Here is an 18,294-nt window from a genome sequence, read left to right on the forward strand (position 1 = left end):
TCTAGATACATAAAACAGCTCCAGCTTATCCAATTCCAGCCAGAATCCACAATATTCAGGTTCTCATTTCCAAATTTCAACCCAACCATTCATTACCAGCTCGGGTATTCATGCAGCTACTAGGAAGGATGACATCTTGAATCATGATAGTTCCGTATGCAAGACTTCAAATGCGTCCCCTTCAGGAATGTTTAGCACGTCCGTGGAATCAGACTCAGGGTCGATTGACATAACATAACGTGTAGTTGTAAAGCGCACGTTCACCCCTAACTGGGTTGGTGGACGGCTGCACTCCACGCTCTGCAGAGGTGGAATCCACTGAACTTTTCCAAAGGGCGGCCTTTCATCGACTCAGTTCCACAGACAGTACTAACAGACTCATCACTCAATGGATGGGGAGCTCATCGCCAAACTCTCTCAATTCACGGATTGTGAAGTCAAAAGGAAAAGCAACTCCACATAAATCATTTAGAGCTGCTAGCAGTCTTTCTATCACTCAAAGCCCTTCAAACTCACCTTCTAAGCAAAGCTGTTCTAATACGCACAGACAATATGACAGCCATTTATTACATACAGAAACAGGGAGTGACGCACTCTCCAACTGTCACACTTTGCACAAGCCATTTGGAGATGAGCCATTCATCAAAAAATGTATCTCCTAGTGGAACATCTCCCAGTAGTAAACAATCAGATTGCAGATCTGCTCAGCAAACAGAGGCAACAGATCCACAAGTGGGAACTTAACCCTCAAGTTCCCCTCCCATTCTTTCAGATGTGGGGATTACCAGACATAGATCTCTTCGCCATACACCAAAACGCAAAATGCCCAAACTTCGCCTCCAGGTATCCACACTCACTATCCAAAGGCAATGCTCTATGGATGAACTGGTCAGGGATATTTGCCTACGCTTTCTGCCTCTCTCACTCATTCCACTAGTGGTTCGGAAGCTCAGGCAAACATCCCTCACACTAATCCTAGTAGCTCCTACTTGGGCCCGTCCGCCCTTGTTTACTACTCTGTTGGAACTCAGTAGTTCCTCATCAAAATCTACATCTCACCTACAGTCTGCTCACGTAGAACCATGGAGAGATAAGACATCCAGATCCCAAACCTCTCAACCTTGCGATCTGGCACCTGAAGTCATAGTTTGGTTACTGAATCTTCCGCCAGACTGTATGAATATCATTAAAGAGGCCATACGACCTACTACAAGAGCTTGCTATGCAGCAAACTGGAACGGTCTGTTATTTATTGTAATAAATACCATTTCAACCCGTGTTATGCTTCCGTTCAAAATATCATTTGCTATTTACTACATTTTCAAAGTTCCAATTTAGCGTACACATCTATACACTTACATCTCGCTGTAATTGCCGCTTATCTTAAAAATGGACATCTGTCCCTTTTCAGTGCCTGTTATTAAAACTTGCATGGAAGGACTTAAGAATTATTCCTCCCACACTTCCACCTGCCCCAGTGTGGAATCTTAATATTGTCCTTACCAGACAAATGGATCCACCCTTCGAGCAATTGCATAAATGTGAACTGCAATTTCTCCCTTGGAAAGTTGCTTTCCTCATTGCTATCACATCACTGAGTAGAGTGGGTGAGCTTCAGGCAATAACCATAGAAGAACCATTTATGCAAGTGAGCCAAAACAAAGTGGTCTTTGCACTATCCCTAAATTTCTACCTAAAGTTGTTTCTGCCTTCCACATCAACCAATCTGTTGAGTTGCCTGTGTTCTTTCCTCAACCAGATTGTAGCAGAACTTGCTCTACACACCTTGGATGTTAAAAGAGCATTACTCTCTTACATAGAAAGGACAAACTCTTTTTGTAAAACTAAACAACTTTGTCGCTTTGTCTCCACCACACAAATGCAATCCCATTTCTAAATCTGGTATTGCACGATGGAAGAAAGTGGCTCTATATATACTGGACCAAAGTAAAGTACAGTGTTTATAGAGTCCACAGTCCCCAGAGGTTTGGCAGAGGCTAAAGTTAGATATAACCTTACTCTCTAAAGTGGTAGCTTGGTGGAGCAGTAAGGCATTATCAGAGGACGGCGTAAAGCATTTGTTGTACACACTCAGTCAGCAAAAGGTTTCACACACTCAAAAACTGAACTCTAGGCCAATTGTTTTGTATCAAAATATATAGTTTTATTTTTAGAACCAACAAGGTATCAAAATATACTTTCTCAGAATGAGTTACTTTAGTTAGGTACTTTCCAACTAGGCAATAGACTTTTTGATTTACAATAGTTAGTTGTTGCATTAGGCAACACAAGTTCAAACACAATGCAACATTGAGCTCAATGGGAATTTCTAGATAAATTCAATTAGTTACTTCATGGATTACTTTTCTAACCACAGGACTGGATCCTGGATTCAGTCCTGGGACATCTCCTGTGAACAGTTAATTAAAAGTGTTTTGGTTACAGTAGTGATTTTTAAGGAATATTGTTTTTTTTAAAGTTGAAACTTTTTCTCATAGAATAACCAATGTTATCCTATGGGAGGATATTCTCTTAGCAGGTAAGTATTTTTATTGTTACTTTTTCTAACTCCGGGTTGGATCCTAGATCCAGCCCTGGTGCATCTCCTGTAAACAATTGAAAGAATGCGTTTAAATCATACAAGCTATTTTTAAGGAATATTTGTAGTTTCCAAAAATCGACACTTAAAAACTTTTCTGGTGAAAATCGTACAATGGATTCCTATGAAAGGAAATTCAAGTTACTGGCAAGTATGGTTAAAATTACTTTTCAGAGTCGGTGCTGGGCTAAGGGATGCAGCACTGAGTTCCCTCCTGATAACAGGTGAGTAAATCGGAATTCGTCGTTCGGCTAATTTTAGATGAATATTTTAAAGTTTAAAAACTCCACACTTAGAAGAATTTTTGTGAGAAACCAATCAACGTTACCTGATGGAAGAAAAGTGAGTTATCGGATTTTGGGTAAGTACTCGACTGGCAGAGTCAAAGTTCTGGGCATAGACTCAGGGTCTCCCAGGGTCAGGTAGGTAAATTTGGTACACCCTCAGCGCCACAAGGGCAGCCGGGTGCAGAGGTAGTTTATTTATTTATTTATTCAAAGTTTTATATAGCGCGAACAGGATCCTTACAGATATCAGAGCGCTTCACAAAGACAGGGGGGGGCAAAAGGAGTAAACAGAGATAATGGGAACAATATAATAATCAGTGACATGGTAAAAACATGGATAATAAAAACAAACATAAAACCAATCCATATATGATCAGGTAAATAACATGGTAACATGGTAATAACATGATAATAACATGGTAATAACATGGTAAATAGCATGGTAACAACATGGATGATAAAAACAAACAAAAAACCAATCCATATATGATAAGGTAAGGGAGTAGTATAGAGCAGCACAGGTCATTGGTCCGACTACACTGGCGTACAGGTGGATCAGTAAACCAACGTGTATCATATCTTGGTCGGTAATAAGAGAGTAGCGTAATAGTGCCCCCAACAAGTCAAGTATAGTGCCAGGGGAAAGGCAGAGCAGCGATACAAGCAATGCAGAGTCTCTGACCCAACATCTGTAGCGATCAGGAGATCTTGGCCAGAAGCATTGTTTTCACCTCTTTCTTGAAGAGTGCAGTGGAGGTGATTAGCCTTGTTTCAGGAGGGAGCGCATACCAGATCCTGGGTGCCATTCCAGAGAAGGAGCGTTTGTAAGTTTTCGCTTTCCGAAATCTACGAGGTTTCAAGAGTAGATTTTTAGTACTCCTATTGGATCTCGAACCTCCTGATATAGACAGCTTTTGAGCGAGGTAGTTGGGTGCCTTGTGGTGCACGGCCGCGTGTGTCATAGTTGCAATTTTTAGCTGTATTCTGGCTTCAAAAGGCAGCCATTTTAGAGACTTTAGGTCTGGGGATATGTGCGAGTGCTTTCTAGAGCCAGTAATGAGTCTCGCGGCAGCGTTCAGGGAGGCTCTTAAGGGTGCTGTTGTGGATAGTGGGAGACCGCTGAGGGTCGCAATTCCGTAGTCTATTCGAGGGATGACTAGAGCTTGTACAGCAGTTTGGAAGTCTTTGGCCGGGAGGAAGGGCTTAATTTTCCTCAGCGTGTTAATTTGGAAATTAGCTGCTTTTGTGGCTTTGCTGACGTGCTGCTGCATGTCGAGCTTGGCATCGAGTGTGATGCCTAGGGATTTCGCCGAGTCCACGATGGTAGGTTGGACATTGAGTGCTGTTAGGTTGTTGAGCCAGGTTTGGGTGGTGGAGATTTTCGCCGGAGGTGAGATGAGTAGAAACTCAGTTTTTAGAGCATTCAGTTTGAGGTGATTATTGGCCAGCCAGGATTGGGTGTTAATAAGCGTGGAATTCAGCTGTTTGATATCTTCCGGGGACTGTAACTTTAGGTAGAGTTGTGTGTCATCAGCGTACATATGGAATTGAACATTGGATGCTTGAAGCAAGGTGGCGAGGGGTTCCATAACGAGGTTGAACAGTGTAGGAGAGAGGGTGGATCCTTGTGGAACCCCTAGATCTGCAGGCACAGGTGCAGATAGTACATTGTCAATCTTGAACCTCTGAGACCGGTTGTGAAGGAAAGACGAAAACCATTTGAGAACAGTTCCCGATAGCCCCATCCTAGTACTTAGTAGCCCCAACAAGTTCTCATGTTTGACCGTGTCAAATGCTGACGAGAGATCAAGAAGGATGAGGAGGCAGGACTCATTACGATCCAGAATTTGGAGGGCGTCATCAATTATGTGTGTCATAGCTGTTTCCGTGCTATGTTTCGCTCTGAAACCTGATTGATGAGGGTTGAGGAGGTCAAAATGGTCAATGTGTTTTGTTAGTTGGAGTTGGACACATTTCTCCAACAGTTTGGTCAGGGTGGGGATATTGGTGATGGGCCGATAATTGTTTAGGTCAGACGGATCAGCTGTAGGTTTCTTGAGTATAGGCGTGACTTGCCCCACCTTAAGGGAGTCTGGAATGTGTCCTAGTTAGGCCCAATGTTATCCAAAGTGAGGCAGGGGGCCTTTGATTGAGGGCTGCTGGCAAGCAGGCCACACGGCTGTGGGAGCTGGGCTCCTGGTCACTTGCTCAGGGCAAATGGGGAAAGTAGGTTAGGACCAAGGTTGCACTGCCAGGGGCACTCGGGTGGCTGGGTGCATTTGCGCCGTCGGGCACTCAATCTTATTCATTGGAGAACTTGCAAAATGAAAAAGGGTTGCAGGCTAGGGACGGAGTTTCTTCTGAAGCGACCAACACTTCGAGAGATAAGTTGGGATCTTGGAGGATAGGTAGCTACCCAGGAGATGGGCACAGGGGACCGTGGGGCGCCGGGTGCAGGGGTGTCTTTTGGCATCAGGAAATATTACCCTCAGCTGGTTGCGTTTGGAGGGGTCCCTGGTTGTGAGGCTGCAGGCGTCGTCTGGTTCGTCGAGGAGGGTCCTTGGGCACTGGACTTCGGGTCACAATCGCCAGGGGGGACGTCCACTTGGCCACAGTCCGGGCTCAGTGGGTGCAGAGTGGGCTGGATTCGCAGTTCCTGGCTGGCACCAGGGGTGTTGCTTTTTGAGCAGAACCACTGCTCATGGGAGTCTCGGTCTCCAAGAGGTTCAAGGTAGACAGGTCCTCCGGGGTTTTTGAGGTTGCTGTCCGCAGTAGACGCCGGTATTTAGCAGGAGCAGATTCAAGGATCAACAGGCCTGTAGGGCTGGGGCCAAGCCAGTTGGTGTCGTCCTTTTGTTAGCAGCTGCATTGCAGGTCTTCTTCTTCTTGGTCTTCTTTCTTGTTTCGAAACCAGGGATCTGAGGAAGGAAGGTTCAGGGTGCCCCTAAATACTAAATTTAGGGGCATTACAGGTAGGGTGAGGGCAGGGACCAATGGGTCCCTGCCCTGGGGTGAGTACACCCCATATCCTGCTCCTCTCCTGTGGGAGGGGGGCAGGAGCCTATCTCAGTTTGGGCAGGGCTCCCCATCCTCAAGATGGCTGGGGCCTGGAGTTGTGCTTCACCTCGCCTCTCCCACCTGAGGGGTGGGGTTGGCACAGGCTGGCACATCCCCCTTTCCTCACTGAGGGTTTCCCACCAGAGTGGGGGTCAGAACTGGTGGGGGCCAGTTGCTGAGTACAGTATGTGTCCTGTAGATGCTCACAAAGGCGGCATGCCTTTGAAGCTTCCCCTTCCCATCCTGGGGGAGGAGACCTAGCACCTCGCCCAGGACGTGCATTGTTGCAGGCCCAAGAGAGCGGATGGCTCTCTACCCAGGTGTTCAGGACATGTCTGCTGTGTGGCAGCTAGGCAGCCTCTCCGACAAGACATGGATTGTAGGTTAGGTGTCAGGGGGCATCTCTAAGATGCCCTCTAGTGCACTTTACATTAAATTCCACACTGGAATGAGCGTGGGTTTAATGCGGTGAGAAGTTTGATATCAAACTTGTCAGTCTTCAGTGAAGCCAGTATGGTGCTGTGGAGATCGTAATGACAACCTCCCAGCACCATATACTCTTAGTGGCATCACTGCACTTACAGTGCCCAGGAATGGTCCTGGGTACTGTAGGGGCACAGGGCTCATGCCCCTGTGCCCATCCACTTGCATAGGGCACCCAGCTAGAGGGGTGACTGATGTATGCCAGGGCAGTGTGTTTGTGGGCATGGAACACAGGGATGTGTAGCAAGGAGTTGAAGCGGGTAAGCCTCGAACTTGAGTGCACTGCAATTGCCTAAATGGCGTATTTCAAAAATCCACAAATGTAATCAAAATTCTGTCCTTTTATTAGGAATGTATCCAACTCGTTCCTCAGTTGTACTGGTTACATGGTAAACGATGAAAAGTATAAATGCTTCTACACGGCAGCTGTGTATCAACCTCTTGCTGTCGTATGCCCATACATTTAAACAAATCTTTCAGTGAATCTTCTTATTCCCAATGCATTTCGAGCTTTTACTGTAGCTCTTCTTCAGGGGATCACTATAAGTTTAACCCCTTGGACGCTCATGACGAGCTCAGCTCGTCATGATGTACACCTCTCGTACACTCATGACGAGCTGAGCTCGTCATGAACAATGGTAAATGTGGGATCCCAGCACCGGGGGGGGAAAACCCTTAGCAGCCATGGAGTTAAACAAACATTGCTGTTAAAGTTTAACATGAACCAACCATATATTTCACATAACATAGCTGTTTTCAAAGAGTCTTTATCTGATTACCATTTTCCCGCTATGCGCCATACTATGGCGCTACGAATTTACACATGAAACAAAACGGACATCGTGCATTTCCCTACGTGTAAATGGCTACTTTATACTCAATGTTACATAATTAAGAACCAATATCCACTATGGATCAAGTTAACACACGTAATCCTCTTATCCCTACCTTCGATCATGACGGCCTCCTGCTTTCCCAAATTTTCTTCATTGTTTAACCACCTAACATCTTGAGTCTTAATAGGTGTAACCCGGGGCTCCTCCCCCCTATGATAACCAATGTGCAGTGACACAATAGGTAGACATCACTTAAAACTCCAACCTCCATAATGCCATCTTGTGAGGGTGGGTGTACAGCGGGCCGGAAAAGCAAGCGAGGAGGCCGTATGTAGTGTGCTATAGTAGGGGTTTATTTGCAAAGTCACAGAGGTAGAACACAAGGAAAACAAAGAGGAAGTCCGGGGCTGGATCCACTCCGGGCCGGCGTTGCTGCTTGCGGTCTTCGGCGGGTCCAACGGAGGGTCCGGCGATGGGGAGGATCCACGGAGGGCAGGGAGCAAAAGAGAAACAAAAGGGACCGTTAGTCCTATCCTAGTCGTAGGATCTCGGCTACCGTCACCGTCACCCGGGTGTGTGGGAAAGGACCGGAAAACGGAGACAGTGAGGAAAGGAAGGGACCGGGAGGAAGGAATACGGGGCGGGAGGAAGAAAGGGTGCTTGGTCGGGACGTGAAGAGGGGGGCGGGTCAAACAGTGCAGTGCTATACAATTATAATACAGTGCAGGGGACGTGAATTCTAAAGAGAAGGGGAATTTACAAGGACTATACAGGGGACTCCTAGTGAGTAGAATTACTGAGGTTAAGGGCACTCACGCGGTCCGCCGTAACTCTCCCGTTGAGTTACGGCCGCTCTACAGCCACCTCCTGTGGACTCCACCACTCTTCGGTCCACACGTCTGCTTCAGCCGTCTGCTCTCCGTCTCCTCCGTCTTCTCCTTCGCGTCCACCAGTCCGAGGTTCCTGCCACAAATCTCCGACGACTTGCACTTCCGGGTTCTCCTTTTTATCCGGTGCTGTCGCTGCCATAGGGGCGGGGTTTCCGGAGTCCGCGATATTTGAGGCGGTCTGGCACGATGCTCGGGTTGGTCCCTGTGGGGAAAAGAAGCGAGTGACTCTCTGGCGGTTTGCTGGCGTCTCAGGTCGAGTCCGTATGGTGGTAGAATGAGGCCGGGGATACAGTCCCGGGGGCGGCGAAGGAGGTAGGTTCGGGGAAGGGCGGAGTACTGGTCGGGGTTGTCGGGATGTCGTCTCACATCCCCTTTCCCTAGCTGTCCTTCCTGTAGGGGAGGGAGACGCAGGGTATCTCGAAAGGAAATCTGCATTACCCTGTTCGGATCCCTTCCTATGTTTGGTAGTGAAGCGGAAGGGCTGCAGGGAGAGAAACCATCTGAGGACTCTGTCGTTCTGACCTTTGTTCCGGGCCATCCACTCCAGAGGGGCGTGGTCCGTGTAGAGGACAAAGTCTCTGCCCTCCAGATAATAGCGGAGATGGTCCACCGCCCACTTGATGGCCAGGGCTTCCTTCTCCACCACTGCGTAATGTTTTTCACGGGGGAACAACTTGCGGCTGACATACAGAATAGGCCTTTCATTACCTTGGGAATCCTTCTGGGATAACACCGCCCCTAACCCATGATCGGAGGCATCCGTTTGTAGGATAAAAGGCCGGGAGTAGTCGGGGGGTATTAAGACAGGGCTGGAGGTCAAGGCTTCCTTCAAGTCAGCAAAGGCTCGCCAGGCTTCGGGAGAGAGGTTCCGTAGTTTCTCCTCGGATCGGTTTGCTTTCGTTAGCAGATCCGTCAGGGCTGCTGCTCTCTGGGAGAAGTTTGGCACAAAGCGCCGATAATATCCGAGAAGTCCCAGGAAGGCTCGGAGGTCCTTTTTTGTGTGGGGGAAGGGAAGGGACCGAATGGCAGCTGTTTTGCTTTCTTGTGGTCTTATTAAGCCATCCCCCAGAAGGTACCCCAGGTACTTAACCGTTTTCGCCGCCAGGGTTGTTTTGGCGGGGTTAATGGCAAACCCAAAGGCCCCTAGGGAGGAGACGACGTCAAACAGATGTTTCAAGTGTTGGGGCCAGCTGTCACTGAAGATGATGATGTCATCCAAATACGCGCCAGCGTATTGTGCGTGGGGTCTCAAAACGCAGTTCATAGCGCGCTGAAAGGTGGCGGGGGCACCGTGTAGACCAAAGGGCATAACCAAAAACTGGTATAACCCCTCGGGGGTAGAAAAGGCGGTCTTCTTTTTATCTTGTTCCCTGAGGGGTATTTGCCAATACCCTTTGCATAGATCCAAGGTCGATATGTACTTTGCTTTGCCTATCCGTTCGATCATTTCATCGACCCGGGGTAAGGGGTAGCTGTCAAAGGTAGAGACCTTGTTGACCTCCCTAAAGTCTATACAAAAACGGACCGATCCATCTGGTTTGGGCACAAGGACGATTGGTGAATTCCAGTCGCTCACTGAGGGTTCTATGATTCCCATCTTCTGCATGTCGGCTATCTCTTGTCGTATGACCTCTCGGCGTGCCTCGGGAAGTCTATAGGGCCTTAAGCGGACTATTTTTCCTGGCGTAGTTTCTATGGCATGCTCTGTGATGTTGGTTCGACCAGGAGAGGAGGAAAAGACCGTTTTCAGGGGTGCCAGACAATCCCGTAATTCCTGGGTTTGTATTGGAGTCAGTTCCGGATCAACACAGGAGTCAAAAGAGAGAAGTTGGTGAGCGGGGTTTCCGTGTAGGACGGGACGGGGTCCTTCCCATTTTTTTAGCAGGTTTACATGGTATATCTGGGAGGTTCCACGGGTAGAGTCTATCTCAACCTCATAGGTAACTGGGGTCACCTGTCTGAGGATGGTGTAAGGCCCTTGCCACTGTCCCAGGAGTTTTTGGTCCGATGAGGGCATCATGAGGAGTACCAAGTCGTTGACGGCGAATTCACGGGGCCTGGTACCTTTATCATACTGCTTCTTTTGGTTATCTTGAGCGTTCTCGAGATTCTGTCTCACTATGTCCCGCATCATGGAGAGGTGAGTCTTCAGGTTCTCAAGGTATTCCGGGAGCGGACGAGTGCGATCCGGTTCGGCCTCCCAGGCCTCTTGTGCCATGTCTAGCAGGGTACGCGGGGGACGCCCATACAGTAACTCATACGGTGAGTAGCCGGTGCTACTCTGGGGTTTGCAGCGGATGGCGAAGAGGGCTAAGGGTAGCATGTCCTCCCACCTTTTGGCTTCCAGGCCCAGGAGTTTCTTGAGGGTCTGTTTGAGGGTGGCGTTGTATCGCTCCACCAATCCGTCCGTCTGCGGATGATATGCCGAAGTACGGATTTGTTTTATCCCCAGTTCGGCGCACACTTGCTTCATCAAGGCCGAAACGAAAGGTGTGCCCTGATCGGTCAGGATTTCCCGGGGAAACCCTACCCGGGAAAACAGGGAGATCAGGGCCTTGGCTATCGTTTGGGTAGTGGGTTGTCTCAGGGGTATGGCTTCCGGAAAGCGGGTGGCGTAGTCCACTATGACCAGGGCATAGCGACAGCCGCTACGGGAGGGCAAGAGTGGTCCTATGATGTCCATCCCTATTCGGCTAAAGGGAACGTCTATGAGAGGGAGGGGTTGCAACGGCGCTCTGGGAGGTCTATGTCGGCTGTTTTTCTGGCATACAATGCATTCCCGACAATAGTTCTTGATCCTCTGGTACACCCCGGGCCAAAAGAATTTCTCTAAAACGGTTTGACTGGTCTTTTCGTCGCCAAAATGACCCCCCAGAAGGTGGCTGTGGGCAAGAAAGAGGACTTTGTCCTGGAAGGGACCTGGGATAAGCAACTGGGCGTTCTGTTGGGGCCCACCTTTTCTATACAGCAACCCGTTTTTCTTAAAGAAGTAGGGACCTACTTGCAAAGGGTCTTCGTGATCGAGGGCCCTTCCCCACGCTTCCTGAAGAAGGGGATCTTCCTGCTGGGCCGCTCGGAATTCCCTATCCGTCTGCCACGGATGGTCGTCAGTAAAAGCGGGGAACGCGCTGACGTATTCCTTCTTCTCTTTTCTCTTCTGGCTTCTGGTTTTGTGGGTTTTCGGAATCGTTGCGGGGTTGTTCTGGCCTGGATAAGGAGCGTCCTTCCACCACTGGGTCAAGGAGTCTGAGGTGTCCTGGAGAAGCGTAGGCAGTCCCGGATAGTCGCTCCCCAGAATGGCCTGTTCGGGGAGAGCGGGAACCATACCAATGGTGAGGGAGGTCCCGGGGTCATGCTGGTGCTGGACATGCACCCGGGTAGTGGGGTATTGTTTGGTGTCCCCATGGACGCACTGAATGGCAACCATCCCCGTAGGACTGACTGGGTGAGCCAGATCTTGAGGTCTCAGGACGCTCTGCCGGCAGCCACTATCGGCAAGGGCCATAACTCTTTGGCCATTGATAGAGACCGGATAATGGAAAGCTGGGGGTGTGGTGCCCGGAGGGTTGCATAGATAGTTCCTTACAAGCCCGACCTCCATAGGCTCTTCCTTTTGCGGGCACATCCGGGCGATGTGACCGTACCCACCACAGGCATAGCACTGGGGTCCTGGATTAGGGGGACGGAACACAACCGGGGAGGAAAACAGGGGTGCTGGTTCTGGTCGTCGTGGTGGAAGGGGCCGGAGAGGCCGTGATGTACCGGCGTTCAAGGATCGGTGCGGGTGTTCGTCCTTGCCCCGCTGGAGTTCCTGTGCCCGGCTGAAGGCTGAAGCTATCTCAATGGCGGTTTCCAGGGTGAGTCTGGAATGTTGTCTCACCCACCGCTGTGTGGCAGGATGTAAAGAGTTCAGGAACTGTTCCAAATAGATTTTCTCAAGTATCTCGTCTTTGGTTGAGTTTTCTGGCCGGAGCCATCGGTTTGCAAGATCCTTGATTCGAAACGAGAGGGCCCGGGGATTCTCTTGTGGCCTCTCTTTGGCTTGGCGTAGCTTTAATCTATATGTATCGTCGTCGATCCCAAGCCGTTCCAACACGCACCTTTTGATGTCTGCATACGGGGTGGTGCCCTGTATGTTGGCCTGCTGGTATGCGGCTTGTAGATCGCCAGTGAGAAGGGGTCCCAAATATTGCCCCCAACGGTCCGCGGGCCAATTGGCGGCTTGGGCAAGACGTTCAAAGTTAGTAAAGAAGTAGTCCGGGTCTTCCCCCGGGACGTACTTCTGCAGCACCACAGAAGGGAGGGAGGCTAGGGGTCTCTGCTGCCCCAGGGCCGTTGTTAACTTCTCCATGGTCTCTCCGTGGGCGGTCCCTTGACCCTTCAGGACATCCTGAAGTTGGCCCCTGTCGTCTTCAGCTGTCTTTAGGAACTGCTCCATCAGCTTGGCAAACTGTTCCTGGGACTCCGCCATCTTCTTAACTACGGCCTCCATGCTTCCGGCGAATCCCACTTCTGACACCAAATGTGAGGGTGGGTGTACAGCGGGCCGGAAAAGCAAGCGAGGAGGCCGTATGTAGTGTGCTATAGTAGGGGTTTATTTGCAAAGTCACAGAGGTAGAACACAAGGAAAACAAAGAGGAAGTCCGGGGCTGGATCCACTCCGGGCCGGCGTTGCTGCTTGCGGTCTTCGGCGGGTCCAACGGAGGGTCCGGCGATGGGGAGGATCCACGGAGGGCAGGGAGCAAAAGAGAAACAAAAGGGACCGTTAGTCCTATCCTAGTCGTAGGATCTCGGCTACCGTCACCGTCACCCGGGTGTGTGGGAAAGGACCGGAAAACGGAGACAGTGAGGAAAGGAAGGGACCGGGAGGAAGGAATACGGGGCGGGAGGAAGAAAGGGTGCTTGGTCGGGACGTGAAGAGGGGGGCGGGTCAAACAGTGCAGTGCTATACAATTATAATACAGTGCAGGGGACGTGAATTCTAAAGAGAAGGGGAATTTACAAGGACTATACAGGGGACTCCTAGTGAGTAGAATTACTGAGGTTAAGGGCACTCACGCGGTCCGCCGTAACTCTCCCGTTGAGTTACGGCCGCTCTACAGCCACCTCCTGTGGACTCCACCACTCTTCGGTCCACACGTCTGCTTCAGCCGTCTGCTCTCCGTCTCCTCCGTCTTCTCCTTCGCGTCCACCAGTCCGAGGTTCCTGCCACAAATCTCCGACGACTTGCACTTCCGGGTTCTCCTTTTTATCCGGTGCTGTCGCTGCCATAGGGGCGGGGTTTCCGGAGTCCGCGATATTTGAGGCGGTCTGGCCCGATGCTCGGGTTGGTCCCTGTGGGGAAAAGAAGCGAGTGACTCTCTGGCGGTTTGCTGGCGTCTCAGGTCGAGTCCGTATGGTGGTAGAATGAGGCCGGGGATACAGTCCCGGGGGCGGCGAAGGAGGTAGGTTCGGGGAAGGGCGGAGTACTGGTCGGGGTTGTCGGGATGTCGTCTCACACATCTGTTAACCCACAGTTCATTGGGAGGAGGGACAGTTCATGGGCTTAAAATGATCTGCTAAGAACTTTAAATGTATAATTCAAGAACTGAAGCATTGTATACTGTAGCGTCTCTTGTACTCACCAATGCCTTCTGCAGTTTCAGTTCTAAGATAAAGCAGATGCTTGGGCTTACTCGTGGATGATAGTTAAACATTTGTTTTTGTCCATTCCATTCCTTCGGGACATATTCTAGGTATTACATTTTTAATTCATGAGCAGGTGCTAGTCAATCTGAAAATTGCAGGTGCATATATTCCCTTCCTGCTGTTTCTCTTCCTTTGTCTGATCAAAGTGTCGTGTTTAGGTCCTTTTGCACTTGCTTAAACTTTGAGTTTACATGTTGTCATTTGGACTCCACATCCTTTACATTGATTTTTTTCTTTAATTGACAGGAAGTGGAGCAGTTACGTTTAGAGCGCTTACAGATTGACGAGCAGCTGCGACAGATTGGTGTTGGCTTCCGACCGCTCTCCAGCCGCACAGACAAAGAGCGTGGCTACATGACTGATGACAGTACGTCTTCACTGCACACCACCCGCACCTACGGAGGGCGGGGCCGTGGTCGCAAGGTCCCCAACTCTGGATATGGTAAAATAGCTATTTGCAATCTGCACCAGTAAGCCTGGGGTGGAGAGGGTCAGACAGTAGGAGTGGTAGAGTATAGCTCCAGAGTTACTATGTTCTGAACATCTTTGTTGTTCCTAAGTAGTAGCATACACAAAAGTGGGTAGGGTGAGGCAGTGTGTATGAGCTACATTAATTTGGAAGTACCTTGCACAACATTAGGCTCAACTGTGTTTTTTATTTTGCTATTGATATTTACTGGATTAAGGTGTGTTATTGTAATCGAATTGTTACAGCAGCCAAGGCTAGCTTTTGGCAAACAGAATGTTGGCTTCTACTATAAAACTGCTCTTCCTTGCAAGCGTCAACCCTACTAAATTTGTGTGAGAAAGTGCCTCTTTTGACATGGTTAACCCCCACTTTTTGCCTGGAAATTTGTGGTTTTGAATGTAGGGCACAGGGTCCCTGCCAACCAGGTCCCCTGTGCCAGAGCTTATTCCCTAAAACTATTCCACAATTTACCCTTCAGGCCCCCTGTAAGTCCCTAGTAAATGATACATAGGGCATTGGGACTGAGGTGGGTATCCTAGTGTCCCCTTACCTAGGATAAGACGGCTGCCACTGCAGCATGCCTGGTCTGGTGCAGACAAAACAAAGTTGACATGGCACACCGCCTGTGTGCCTTGTCAACTAACACTCCCTAAGGTACAGTTAAGCCACCCCTCTAGCAGGCCTTATAGCCCTAAGACAGGGTATACTCTACCACAGGTGTGGGCATGTATGCCCCTACACTATCTAAGTCCATGTGTCTGTATTGTATGTGCATTGAAAGCATGCAATAGAAGAAAACTGGCACTGTGCCTTTAAGGCAACCATGACCCTCTGTATCCATCATACCTCCAGGGTGACAGTTAGGTCAGTTCTTTTTTCTTGCTCCTTCAGTAAGGACCCTGGAGTATAGAGCTTCTAGTTTTTTCTTTTACTTTTTGTGTCAAACAATTCCTTCAGAATAATTTTTCTTTCTACTTCACTCGATGTCTTTTACCTCCTGGAGTGAAGAACAATTGTTGCCCCAGTATTGGAACTTTCATAGATTCCCATGCTTTTGTATCATTCCTCGTCGTCGGAATGGGAGTCTCGATAACAAAATAACATAGCAGTAGGTACAAAAGAGAAAGAAAAAGGCCTAGGCCTCATTCCCTTTTGTAGCATATCCGCCTCTTTTTGTAAAAGAGACTAAACTTAGGCATCAGCCAATCAGAAGAGCCTCACCCCATAAAACCCACCAGAAGGAACCTCAGAGCCTCAGATTTTCCACTGCACGTTGTGGTTAGGGAGTCTCCTTTGAGCTCTGCTCAAACTCTTCTCTTCAGAAGTTTTCTTCAGGATTTCTCTTTCAGGATTGTTAGCTGTTCCTTCCAGGATGTCTGAAAAGGAAAAGAGGAAGGCCTTTTTTAAGCCATGTTCCACCTGTGGCAAGAAAAGGCCGGACATGACATATCCTAGGAGAGTTACCCCCTTGCCTCCAGCTCTGCTTTTAGAGGAGGATGACGATGAGTCAGAAGATGTTGAACAATACTCGTATGGCTATGCGAATAGTTCTTCCCAGCTTCTGGTCAAATGTCAGGAGACCGGTTCTGACGGAGAGTACAGCCAGGAATGTGGTTATCACCATCATTCTTCCCAGCCACAACAGTACTCTGAACAGGACATGGTATCTGTTCCTTCATCATTATTTCAGGGCCTTCACTATATGCTGCAAGACTACAAATCAAGATGTTCACAACCTGCTGCGTGCTGCTACCGTTCCTACTATGCAGGACTTGATGCCCCTGCGGCTCCGCCAATGGCTGCTCCTGAAAATGCCATCTCCAGTTCCATCTCGGCCACAGACTCCGGTTCCGCAATAGCCTTCGGTTCCATTGGACACCCATGATGATTTATCGGAGGACGATGACAATTTTGATGAAAGGCCTGATCAAGGGGTGGAATGGGATGAGTATGTCATTCCTGACCCAGCATCTCCGTGTCCGGATACGGTGGACTCCCCGCCAGCGGATATAGGGGGGTTTCACAAGCTAATGGAGAGAGCGGCTGGCAGATTCAAATTATCTATGCTTTCTACTTCTACCGAGTGTTTTTGTATGATTTTAAAGAACCTTATAGGAGAGTAACGAGATCCATCCCTATTGTTCAACATCTGTGGGATGAAGGCCTTAAGGCGATGAAAAATCCAGCGACGGTGGTCCCTGTACTACCGCGCCTCGACAAAAAATACAAAGCGTCCGGCGTCTTTGACGGGGCACCCGGGACCGGACTAGCTAATCTCACAAGCGGCACAAAGGAAGTCTCGCATCTCCTCGGCTCCTTTGATGACTCCTCCGGATAAAGAGGGCAGGAGGCTGGATAATTCTGGAAAAAGATGTTCAAAGCATGTGGGCTGCTTAATTCATATCTTGTAGATGGATCGCCGCCTAGTGTTGGGTCAGGATGATTGTTCCTTGCTGTCCTGCAAGAGTCTTCGAAGTATCACGAGATAGTTGACTCCTCCCCTGGACTACAGTGCGCATGGGCATCTTCTCTATCCTCAGTTTTTTTCCGCCATTAGGTTCGGATGTTATTCCTCTACTCCAACTTCGGAACCAAAACTAAAGTTCTTTAAAAGGCCAAAATGGCTTCGACGGTATTGTTCTCGCTCGGTACTTCTTGACTCGACCAAACTTTCCATCTTGATCCGGTCGTCGACGCGGGCCATTGGGCCTTTCGACGCCACGTGGGCCTGCTGTCGGTAGAAAGGAGCCAGTTCAAAAGGTGCCCACAATGCCACTCCAAATTCCCGCATACTGACAACATACAGTATGAAACAAGTGCTTGTCACCGGAGCACAACGAAGAAAATTGCCCAGCTTGTGCCCAATTCCGTTCGAAGAAGACCATCCGGATTCGACGAGCCGCTAGGCAAGAGATGCAGCGACCGGAACCGGACAACATCTTCGAGGATGAACAAGAACTCGCAGAAGCGACGGACTCTGATCTAGAGATCGTCACCGTCGAGGACCAGTCTGACTCCGATGACCAGATCCCACCGGGGCAAACCGTGAGTACACAGCCCCCAACGCCGCTTATCCCGAAACCGAAGAAAAATGTCAGGACACTTCCTATGCTGAAAGGGGTACTAAAACACGCGCCAGATATATTCAAAGATCCAGCCAGAGCATGTGTACTCAATCCCAGGATTGAAAAGAAATATAAGGCGGCCCCTACAGACCCTGCTTACAGTAAAGGCCAGGTGCCTTCAGACTCACTGGTGGTAGCAAACACTCGCAAAAGAGCTAGCTCGCAAACAGGAGATGCTCCACCTCCTGACAAGGAGTCTAAGATATAGGAAGACTCGGGCAAAAGTGGCCTCACAGGTTTCTAATTCGTGGAGGATTGCAAATACACATACTCTACTAGCTCGCTACGATAGAGCACACTATGACCAGCTTGGGAGTTTACTGCAACACCTGCCAGAACCTTACAAAGCTCAGGATAACAACCTCATACAAGAAGGCAAATGTATTACCAATGCTTCCATTAAATGTGCGCTTGACGCAGCCGACACAGCAGCCCGGTCCATTAATACTAGCGTATTACTACGGAGACACGCCTGGCTACGCATCTCTGGTTTTAAGAATGAGGTGCAATCCACCATCCTCAACCAACCAGTTAATCAAGACTTCCTGTTTGGCCCTGCAGTAGATTCCATTTTAGATCAAATGAAAAAAGATACCGAAACTGCTAAATCTATGGGCACACTGCAGTTTCAACAACAGAGGTTCTTTTTGTTGCTCCTCCTACAGAGGCACCACACGAGGCAACACTTCACAGACTTCTCTACATATAAAGGCAACACCCAAAGTTCCTTTAACAAGGGCTCTAACAGGGGAGGTTATAGGGGCAATAATAACAAGGGCAGAGGACGTGGCGGCAATAACACCAGAGCCTCCACTGCCACCAAACAGTGACCTCATCACACTCCCTCAGACCATCTAACA

General features: G+C 49.2%; 1 protein-coding gene across 4 annotated transcripts in view; it reads left to right on the top strand.

The window, feature by feature from the left end:
- FXR2 (FMR1 autosomal homolog 2) overlaps positions 1-18,294 on the top strand; it is a 395,300-nt gene that overhangs the window by 292,543 nt on the left and 84,463 nt on the right. For all 4 annotated transcript variants that reach the window (XM_086946152.1, XM_086946153.1, XM_086946154.1 and 1 more), the window contains exon 12: positions 14,087-14,282. In XM_086946152.1, the coding sequence (XP_086802278.1) occupies positions 14,087-14,282 (196 nt within the window). The remainder of the gene's footprint in view (positions 1-14,086; positions 14,283-18,294) is intronic.

This window comes from Lissotriton vulgaris, chromosome 12 (genome assembly GCF_964263255.1).
Source record: "Lissotriton vulgaris chromosome 12, aLisVul1.2, whole genome shotgun sequence".
Taxonomy (NCBI): domain Eukaryota; kingdom Metazoa; phylum Chordata; class Amphibia; order Caudata; family Salamandridae; genus Lissotriton; species Lissotriton vulgaris.